At 35.4% G+C, this 12214-nt stretch overlaps 1 protein-coding gene across 1 annotated transcript in view; it reads right to left on the reverse strand.

Moving 5' to 3' along the window:
• The window catches only part of LOC140164458 (unconventional myosin-XVIIIa-like), a gene marked incomplete at its 5' end in the record, with an annotated part of 195480 nt that overhangs the window by 39839 nt on the left and 143427 nt on the right, over positions 1–12214 (reverse strand). The window contains 1 exon segment of the mRNA XM_072187743.1: positions 8030–8163. Within this exon segment, the coding sequence (XP_072043844.1) occupies positions 8030–8163 (134 nt within the window).

Genomic DNA, 12214 nt, shown 5'->3' on the forward strand with positions numbered 1-12214 from the left:
AATTTCAAATATTGATCTATATTACAGTACCATATATCTTTTTATTTCATTACTCCCACAAGAGAGAAGATCAGATTTATTTATAAAAAAGAAAAGAGCATCTCACTGTTATCTGATGCATATGAAAACCATTGCTCCCTATTTCATATCATAATCCATGAAGAGAGGAGATCCATAAAATATAAATGACAGAAAAGAGCATCTTGCTCCTCATGAGATGGGGATGAAAACCACAAATTGAACACATTGCTAGAGGAGGAAACATTTTTGTATCTAACTAAGAAATAAGACCAATAGAGAACTGACTCAGAATAGGTGCCATATTGGTTTGTTGCCCATGGAGGCCAAAATAGTGTATATCTTACATTTATCAGCAAAAGCATGAAATTGAATGATAACTTGTGTCCACATGTTTGAACGTTACAAAGGTATGCATGTAGTGCTTAACACCTGTTATTGCCACCACGAATTACATGCAAACAAGTACACACTTTTTAATCACAGTTTACCAGGCACATCACGGAACACTATTATTTTGCTTCCATGATCAAAATGCAAGCATGGTAGAGGTGGTCCTCTTTGGGTCTAATCTATTTGGTTTCTAACCCTACCTATTTCCCTTTCAGAGTAGTTTTTATTTTATTTTATTTTTGCATAATTTATTATCTATATGAGTCTAAAAGTCAGTGGCCTGGACATGTGGATTAGGCCACACAAATATGGGGGTATCTATGTTTGCTTGTCCTTGCCCGACCAACCCTAATTGTGAAAATTTGGGGGGAAAAGTAGTATACATAAGAATACCGACTCTAAATTTTGAAATTCACGAATTGTTTTCAGAATTTTGAAAAGTGTAAGGACAGGCAAACAGTTACTTTTCTTGACCATTTTCACACTGACCAAACATTGCTACTCATCAGAATGATGGGTACATGACAAATAGAAACCCACCACTAGACAGGTTGATGGGTACTACACAAATAGTACCCATCACCTGACAGCAAATGCACCTGCCACAGGTGTAGGCAGGTGTCAAGCTACAAATATGTATATTTTATAGGCTGGCTGTGATATTCCAGTATTTGCTACAAAGTATGAGTTTGGTAGCAAACAATTTAAAAATCCTTCTAATAATGAAACAGTAGTGTATTAGAGAGGGTCTTAGAATCAAGGGATTCCCATTGACCAGGGTTAGAACTAGACCCGTTCTCAAACCGCGACGCCTCTCGAACAGCGAACGTAGCGAGCGATGTACTACAGTTGGAAAATCTTTAGATCATCATATAGATATCAGAGTACAGCTCAGAAGCCTGTGCTAACCATGGTTAGAGTGATACCAAATGGCTTTAACCATGCAGGCAAGCTTGATGTACCATGCAAAAAATCAACCAAAATTGTCAAGAGACAAAGATAACAGTAAAGATGAGACAAAGAAGAGTGACAGTACAAGAGTGTCTTTACATTCTTTTCAAGCACATACAAGAGCTTTTAAACAAATTCTTGTTTCCTTTGAAGGCAGATTTGTGCATTTACAAAATTGGGCCAACAACCATTAGCTATTACTAAATTTCCTCAAACAAATCTCTTTTGTGGTGTATGAAGGACAAAAGAGACTCCCTTAACCATCGAGACTGTCATTGTGGGAGTCCCTGATATTAGTGATAAGTAAAAAAGACTTCCCATTCCCCTTGGATTTTTACTACAAATGGCTAAAGGGGAGGCAAATTTCGGAACGATAGGATGAAGGAAGGAGCTACTTAAATTCCAAGCGTTTATTTTTCCTAAACATAAATAAAGCGGGTTTATGGAACCGTTCATGAACATACAACGTTTAATCAGCTAGGCTGTTGAGCATCTGATTTCCTGATCAATTTGGCAGATTTCCAAGAAGCACTTTTGATAAAACCCAACCCTTAAAATGAAAATTTTACCTGACCCCATAGTACATGCACTTCTAATGGATTGCACAGATATCATTTGCTTATGAAGTAGATAATTTTACAAATTTGTAATTGAAATTGAGAGAAATGGCAAGGTTGCAAATAAGAAAATGTGAAAAATAGGCAAGTAATATGTATAAAGATTGTGCAATTACGAGGGCAAGATCTTTCATATTGAAGAAAATTTGACAGGGCTTTGAACTTGGGACCTCTGGTCTTTAAAATTCCAACCAGCTCTTATCACGTTGTTAAAAGGAAACTTACTTCACTATTAATTCGAGTGAACTGCACAAAAAGCAGTGATACAAAAATAAATTGGTTTAGCTATGATTTCTACTTGTTTTAGGCCATGAAAACACTATCATCTGTAAGGAGGCAATGTCACTCTATCAAAATCTTCCTCAATAACTTGTACAACACACAATAGTAACACAAAAACAATCTCTGAAAATCACTAAATAGACTCATCACATTTGTTCATACACAGTAAGAAAAATTTCTTTTGAACGAAGCCAAAACTGTAACTCACTATTGACGGTTTCACCTATCATGGTCAATAGGCATCATCAGAATGATAGTTGTTGATCCTTACATCATTACATGCGATTGGACATATCTCTACTGTAAAGAATCCATTTGGATCAAAAAACGAAGACCCAACATCATGAACTGAGAAAAGGGGCCCACTACTTTAGTCATGTGTATGATCCCTAATGACTGAAAATATACCCTCTACAGTCGGGATATGTCCAACCGGAAGTATGGATCGACAACTAACATTTTGATGCTGTCTATCGACCATGGTAAGTGAAACCCTTAACAGTGAGTTACAGTTTTGGTTTTGTTCAAAAGATACTTTTCTTACTAATCTCTGAAAAGGAATTTAAATCCTATCTTCTGGTATATACTTTTCCTTTTAGTTGCCCAATTGCTGAAAACAAGATTAACTGGGTTCTCATTTTCAAACCAGCAGCAGTGTCATGCAATGCTTTACACAAAGAAATAAACTATAAAATAAAAATGTTAGATTTCATACTATTTTTCACAAAACTGAAATGCTGTGTTCAATATTTTAATTTATTTAAGCAGTTCATTTTAAAGACATAACTAAACAACTTGTGGCAAGTAAATGTTGAAAAACCCATTTCAGATTTTAAGATATTGCAACTTAAGATGCCAGCAAAAAATTGATAAATTCATAGAAAATATTACTTATAGTAATAGATATGAGTACTTGAGACTTTGTATCTCAGTGACCTGTGCAAAGGCTACTAATGCACCATGAAATATGGCAGTGTTTTACTTTGTACCTAATGGGAAATTACCACTAGGTTTCAAATTTTGAAGAGTTTTTTTCAAGTGTCATCAATTCCTAGATTGCAGCAATTGAGACACAAAGCTATTATCCTGCCAGCCAGCCTGCTATACGTGTACATCTTGGTTTAGACTACAATATTTGTCCAGTTGAACTTATAATGTATCAAATTCCTTTTGAAAATGAAAAAAAAATGATGAAAAACACTTGCAGTCTGCTTTTGAGATGATAGCATTTGTAGATATGTAGGCCTATAGAGTATTAACGCTTTGCATAGTCTAATTCAACAGACCCTTTTAAACTAATAGTTCCACTTTCACAAACCCTGTCCAATAGAAACAGCTACATACAATCCCATATGCCTGAAGAAAAGGATCTTCTTGCTTTTGTTCAAATAGCAAACTACACACCTTAAAGGTAAACTAACTGACTGCCCAGGACCTTTATATGTTGCCTTTGTGACAAAAGCATTGGTTTAATACCACTGCCTATGCAGCAAAAATTTCACAAAAATGAATAAAGCCCTGTACTACACTAATCACAGAAAACATAGCTTTTGTCACAACCAAAACATCACAGTACACACTCTTCTTCATATTGGATAAGAGAATTTGAATTTAAAATTCCCTTTAGACTGAAAAAGAAATAAAGAATGGTTTCAAAAAATGAATCATGTATGCAATGTTTTTATGATGAGTTGCAATTACTTAGTCATATGGTTATTAAGCCATGCAATACCAAACCAAAGAAACAATACTTTGTGATACTTTGAATATTGATCCTGTCTACAAAATCAATATTTAAAAAGAAATATGTAATATACATACACCCTCTATTGTCACAATTGTCGGCCTTATTTAAGTTTAAAAAACTAATCAAAATCAAAGCAAAACATTTTTCAAACACTTCAACATTAAACACACATTCTATTGTCGCAACATATTTCTGAAGACCCTTTATTCCGCCCTATTCATGTATCAGACACTGATTGCTTTATCCACCGCGAGTCTCCAGGCAAATCATGTTGCATTGCATTCCACTTTCACTGTTTTGTTTGTTTAACACAGCACATCCCCTCAGGTGACACATCAGAGGAACTTAAACTTACAAAATGGACATAAAATGCAAACAAGGAAATAGCTCTTGCCTGCAGTTAGGCAATTTTGTATTCATAGAATAACACAGAATATTGATTTGATTTGATAATGGACAACATCAAATCATATTACAAGATGATAATATACAAGTTATTGTCTTTTCTTTACAGCGTATGTCAAGTCCTGGGGATACTGGATACACTGATGGGCTGTTTGGTTTTGATATTATATTGTGAGTGCTGCTGGGTTATAATAGTAAATGCTGGCTGGCTGTTCTTTGACTCCATGACACAGTTTTGTATCTAGGACGATTTATCATTTAAGCAAGACTATATTTAAATCAAATTTCATAGTAAAATCCAACCCACATAATATGAGGGGAAGGATTAGTAGTTCTTGAGATGAGCTGTTGTTATATTTCACGGAGACCAAATCACACTTGATAATTGTCTTGTTGGCCTTAATTTCACAAATGCGACATAATTATGACAATGATGTATTAATATGGAATAGGGGTGGGAGTCTTGGATTTGGTCAGGTTTCCTGCCGCTTTATATATACATAAAAAGTGGGGCTTGTAGAAATAATTTAACTTAATCACTAAAAGTCCAGAAAAGGGTATAAAATTTGCTGTATTTCTTAGAGAAATTGCTTTAAGGCTACCAAAACGTTGCAGAAAGAGTAGTAAATTTGGTTCTCTTTCAAATTTGTTAAGATTGTTTTTACAATCAGAGTCACTTTGGACACCCCTTAAGCCATGCAAAGAATGTTTTTGTAATTTTCACTGCACCAGGACTTAAGCACATGTATTTCGTTTCCTCAAATAGAATTCATTGGCAACAAGGCTTTGTAACAATATACATCTTTTCCTACTTGGTTACCAACACAAGCATCTCCTTCACAAAAGTGTTTATTCTGGATCACTAACCATCACTGACCATATACCACCCTTCGTCCCTTCCACAAAAATGCAACCAAATCTCTGACTCAACTGACCTAACTAAATAACAATCTCAGTATTGCTTCTCCTCCTCTCTCCATCCCCCCGCCTCTCCTCCAAGACTAACTATATTCATTCACTTTTATGGTCACAAGACATTACTCAAGTCAATCCCTGGGTCTTATGAAAGTTGAGAAGCACAACACATCAAAGGCTTAACCGATCTTGTCATCTCATGCATAATCTATCAAGTGTGATTAACGAAAGCAGGTGACGGTGGATTTCCCTGTCCGACCACAACAGGTGAACTTGTTTAGTTAACAAACCAGTTTCATAATGTATCATATCACCACCTGTCATGGACTAACTGGAACTAATTCCTGCCTGCAAGAGATGATGCTACAAGTTTCAGGTCTACTGATGATAGCAATAAGGTAGCAGAGTATACACGGTCTGTCACCAGCTATCTACTATCCACTTAGATAACAAAAAAGTACAAGTACATATAAAATATACTTTGAAAGTACACAATGAAATTCACTACTGAAGATAGTCCATTACATACCAAAATGCACTACACTATCTACTGAAAATGGCAAATGTTTAATTTTGAGACACCTACTGAAGCCAGCATAGTAATGAACAATTTTGTTATGGACTATCTATCTGCTGAAGATACTGATGTAAATATGATTTGTCACTGAGCTTACCGCTGAGATTGTGCTACAGCAATTTAAATCCAAAGGAAGACATGACTTTAACCTCACACACAGGGAGTGAGCATTTATATGGAGTTGCCCTTATCGGTGATTCCATTTGAAATCAATACCCCCCCTGTGTGGGAGATTAAGGTCATGTCCTCCATAGGGGTGTTGATTTTAACTGGAATAGCTCATTGTATTTGTTATAAGCTGAAAATATGAGCTATCACTGCAGGTGCCTATTATGATCTTCCTACTATATATGTTGTTTCTTGTGAGCTGTCTACTGAAGATAGCAACTGGAGACAGTAATAAAGGGTTCAAAAGAAATAACCCCCCCCCCCCCCTAAAATTACAAAACAGTTCTATGCATAACTTGACATACATTTGGTTGATTTGAAAAATTTAAAAACCTGTGAATAGAGGAATCTTTTTGCTATCCTCCCAATTTTCTTCTTTTTTGAAAATCATTTTTGTTGGTCAAAAATTATCACATTTTCCAAAAATGATGCTTTCAGAAAAAGTTGCAATTTTCAACATCCTATACATGTAATGTACAAAAACGTTCTCGATATCAACGTGATCAATGTTTTGAATGATTTAATTGTTAGTTTATTTTCTTAAATTTTATGTATCCAATTACTCAGTCACCCATGCAATCATCTTTCAGTATAAAACAATGATTCATTGACATGAATTTTGACATGAATGGGATATTCAGTCGGTGTTTCAAAATTGGTAAACTCACTATAGGAGTAGAAATAATGTTTGTAGTGTGATGCTTATTTCTTTCGTTGGCTAGAAGAGATGAAAAATTTATTTGCAAAGTAGACTGAAACAGTTGCAAAGAGCTATAGCAACGGCTCTCTTGAATAAAGGCGTACATGAAAAGGAGAAATAGCCAACAGAGACTGGAGGTTTTAAGTCAGCATGCAGCCAATTAACTGCATGCAGCCAATCTCTTGTGGCCACATCTTGAGTGTTACACATTTATCCAAGAAGGTCATCATTTTAAATCAAAATGCAAGATGCTTCAACCGACCCAATACAGGTAAATGTTCACCCTTTTGGTCAAATGTATGCGCGGAGAGCTCATTTCTCTTTCCTAGTGATTTTACCATTTTTGAAACAACTGCTGTTTAAAAACTTCAAAGAAAATCTCATTTACGTCAAAATTAAGTTCAACAAATCTTTGTTTTGCACTGAATTATGGTTGCATGGGTGCCTGAAGGATCAGAGACAGAAAGGTGAAGGAAAAAACCAAGAATTAAATCAACCTTAACATTAATATCGAGAACGTTTTGCACATAATGTCGTAAAGTGCAACTTTTTCTGAAAGCATCATTTCTGGAAAATGTGATTATTTTTGACCAAACATATTGTTTTTGCAAATGAAACAACTTTGGGAGGGTTGCAAAACGATTCCTCTATTCACAGCTTTTTGAATATTTCAAATCAACAAAATGTATGTCAAGTTATGCAAAGAAATGTTTTGTAATTTTAGGGGGGAGTTATTTCTTTTGAACCCTGTATAATTGAAACTTTCTACCACTGATAGCGTGGCAATGAGCTATCTATTTACATGAGCAATGTATACATAACCTATATTAGCCCTACTTATACAAATAAATGGTACACAAATATATATTAACTGCTCATAAGTAAAATGGAGTAAGCTATTGCCCCAAGGTGAATTTGAGACCATGGGCCTATTATCAATCATTATCTTTGAGTAATCGGATTGTCACATTAATACATGCTCCCAATATGAAACAATAAATGAAGATTAACCCAGAAATCCTATTGCATCTTTTTTGGGGCAATTACACAGCCCAATTATGCGACTTTTGAAGACTTTCCCTGCAACTTTCAATCATTTTTCCATTCCATATCTAATAATTAAGAAATAAATTGGATGACTTTTCAACATTGGCTTCACAATTTTCACTAATATCCTCTCCAGAAAAATTTGGTGATTTTTTAGGAGATTTGATCTGCAAATTGGGCTGAAAGTTTTGGCAACTCTGTACACCTACCTTCCTAAGTCACTATCATCGGAGCCAATGTTATCCTCCAATGCTCCCTGTAGATCTGCTATCCGCTTAAATGCAAGCTTCAAATCAGACTGGATTTTCTCATTTGCCTCCTCCAAATCTACAATTTCAGCTTCCTGTAATTCAATAAACACAAAAAATAAACCAAAAAATCGTGTCAATTGACAATTTATAATCACCTTGAAAATTGAAACACACACTAACAACATCTGTAACATGATCTGATTCACTCACACCAAAGTCAGAAATTATGAAAATTGAGTTATTACTATTTCTAACTTACTCAATACCTAAGCTTCCTGATGTTGAAATCCCCAAATCCCTGGCATATTTGGTTACAAAAATCATTAACCTTTTATGTCTATTTTGTTATGTTTTTATTGTTGTTTGCTCCTTATTTCTATATTTCAATTTGATTATAAAAAAAATAAAAATGTAGATATTTAGATAGCGCTTTATGCCCTAAACAGCCTCAAAGCGCTTTACGATTATTCCGCCGTCATTAGAATATGTCGGAACTACGTTTGCAGCCTACAAGTGGCGCAGGATCCATCAGTATAAAGACTGTGACTACTCCTAACAGCTTCCCATTGCACCTGGGTGGGGTGAGGCAAGCAAGGCAAAGCGCCTTGCCCAAGAGCGCAACACGGTAGTGGGACGGGGAATCGAACCCACGCACGTCGAGCAAGCTCTCGGATTATGAGTCCAAGGCCGTAACCACTGAGCCACCGTGCCTGTCGACTTTGGTCTGATTGGCTAAGATCGTGTGACATAACAACTTTGAATTAATCTGCTTTTAGACTATGAAACTGAACAGAATATCTTGACCTATGGTGAATATCACATTTCTTATAACGTAAGATTTGTTCAACAGACAGTCTAGATCCTCAAGTATCTCGTAACTTCTATATCATGTAGTAGTCTTCATAGATGTCCTGAACCAAATCTGCAAAGTTGTCATAACACTTTTGTTTGGATTATGAGATGGAATTGTGGGTGATTCTTATAAATAAAACACATAACAACTAGACATCATTTAGATTGTAAAACCTTAAAACAGTTAATATGAAACGCAAGCGTGTGCCAGTGCTATGAGCGAACACTATAGCGATTTGAACCTGCACCCAGTGAAATATTCACTTACATCACTACTGCCACATCAGGGTGAAAATGGTATAGGGCTAGTAAAATTAAATTAAATTAAAAACTCCTACAGACCATCCTGGATTTTATCCTGGGACCTCCAGACTATATGTATAATTCTCTATCAAGTTATTAGAGTTAATTGATTTTTAATCATGTTATATTAATCCTGTTATTATTTTGTATTTACCCATGTTTGATCTTGAGCTTTATCCAACTTTCTCCTACCTTCCCTCCCTCTCTACCATCCTCTCTCGCTCCCTTTGCCTCTCTCTCTCTCTCTCTCTCTCTCACGCAAACACATCACAATCTGCACCATCAAAATGCTATAACCAAGTAAATGTCACTGTCAATACAGCAGAACAAGCCAAGTGATTCACAACTTATCTCCCATAGATATTACATTTAAAACTCTAAACAAAATTAATTTCATAACACATTTTCAGGTAAATGAACACTGGGCGACAAGTTTATTACATCAATGTCAAAACCTGTAATTCAACTCATTTTCAAAAGCATACAAATAATTAACTCTTCATGTATCATCAAAATCTTTCTTTCGACTTGAATAAGTCAAGGGTTTAGTGCAAAAAGGCCCCGTCTGCAATAGCTGCCAGGTGTCATATTTTTACATGTATACAATATAGAATGCAGAAATTGTCAAATGTCTATATGGCAGCTATTGCACAGAGGACCTTCTTGTACTTAGCCGTCTGTATACAATTAAAACAATTCAAGTATGATGGTACAGATTAAATGGAAAGAACCTTACTTGCATAGTTTGTTCATTCATCTAACAACCATTTACTGTGTATCTTCTTAGATTTAAACCATAAAATAACAAATTAATGCTTGAATACTGATGGTCTTCTGCTTTATATTATTATTATTATTATTATTATTATTATTATTATTATTATTATTATTATTATTATTATTATTCAGTTATATCCTTATTACATTCTACTAAGTGTAACCCATTCTACTAAGTGTAACCCACAAAGTGATAGAGCAAGCGTGTCATACTCAAAGACAAACCCAGCTATTTATTATGAGACGGACGGGTCTCTACTTATAAATTTAAAAGAAAAACAGAAGTTGACCTTTAAAAATTGTGCCTCTTTTTAATTACCATAGTTGGTGACACTGCATCACCAAGTTACAAAATGAATGTTAAAAGGAGACAAGATTAAAAAAATGTTTGTTATTCAACAGGTTTCACTTTTACATGATACAAAACGCATATTGATTTAGGAAACGCCAGAATATTGTTAATCCCCAAGCATATTACTCCCACTATTGTAAACTGAGCAAAAATAATATTCACAAGTGTGTCCCATATCACTTAACATTAAAACAGACAAGCTGGGCCTCTGGGCAAATCCTGGCCAAAACAATACGTTGCTCCTTATCACAACATTGCGCAAAGCTTTTTACCTGTCCACAGAAATTTTGCCAAGCGTATTACTAGATACAAACTCTCGGCGGTGTTCACACGGTGGATAATATCTTGAGGTTTGGGAAATCTTTAGATCTTATTTCATAAATGAACTGGTGATTAAGGACAATACTGCAACATCAAAATACTGATTCTATACCAAAATAATAGTACACCAAATTGGCTCCCATATATCTAAGATATTTGGCTAATACACCAAGTTTGCATTGAGAAGCTTGCCAAGAACACACCTTGGTGGAATCACTTGTTGCGACAAGGAAGTACGTATGATACACAAGTGTATAGTGATATTTTCTTTGGTCTTCCTAACAGCAACAACGTCAGCATTATTAGGTTACTGGTCCCTTTAAAATATATGCCATTTGCACCCTTTGAAATACGAGGATATAACTTATTCCACTATGATGCACAGCAAGGTGCCTAAAGCATAACACTTATTGCAGCTAATGAATATTTTCAACAGAAATTGTCAAGTTTTAAAAGGAGATGGGGTAGCCTTATTTTATTTTTTTTATTTATTTATGTCTTATTTAACTTGGGGTGACCAATCACTGCACTGGCACAGTTCTCCCTTGGTTCCCAGATGATCATAACTTTGGTGTAAACTTGGTAGATTCTCTTGTGTTATTTCCCGATAACACCAAGTGGGTCAAATCTAAACAAAAACATATCCGTGTGGATTCTAGAATCTGTGTAACCAGATTAATACACAACCAACGTAAAAAATAAATACAGCTGCGCGTGTGTGCGGTGCCTGGGACACACTTGAGCTATGAATCAACAGTAATGTTGTCTAAATTGAAACACAAACTCAGTAATGCACAGGTCGTACCTCGGTAACTCACTGCATGGGTTTTTGTAACTTCTGACTTGTATTCCCTACTAAGTAACAGATGGGATGTAAAATTGGTTGGAATGGTGCTTGAAATGTGTGTTGTTTTAAAGTTACATAGAAAGCAAAAGAAAACAAACATATACTGAGTTTATTTTCAGCTACGACTACTTCTTGGTTATTAAATAAAATCCTGATAAATAGAATAAATATTCAAACAAGATAATACCACCTTGAAGTGGGATGAAAGCGACGCATGGAACATGATCAATTAGGAAAAACGAAACAAATATGTGACGTAAGTAGGGCGAGTAGTGAGGGCAAATAATGAAAAAGGTAAAGTGTGATAGCTGAAAATTGCAACTTCTACAGCCAGTGTTAAGGTAAAAACTATAATGAATACGAAACGACTCAGCCAAGTAAAATATAAGAAGTGCATGGAACCAGCAAGGCTATATAAGATTGAAATATTGGCAGCCAAGATCTGGGACAACTACAATTACAGTTATCTGTTGAAATTGGAATAGTGTTATAAAGAAAGTGGGGCAACCCTGGAAACCACTGCTACACTGCTTGCAGCTCTAACTTCAATTGTCAATAGCAACCATTCTGAGTCAAGGATGTAGGTTTTGCATTGATGCAGACGTCGTCGTGATCAGAGGTGGACTAGGCCAGTTGTACCCCGCTTGAATCGGTCCTTGGAACATGTGATATGCACTATGGATTAATCATT

Source organism: Amphiura filiformis, chromosome 1 (assembly GCF_039555335.1).
Source record: "Amphiura filiformis chromosome 1, Afil_fr2py, whole genome shotgun sequence".
Classification (NCBI taxonomy): Eukaryota; Metazoa; Echinodermata; class Ophiuroidea; order Amphilepidida; family Amphiuridae; genus Amphiura; species Amphiura filiformis.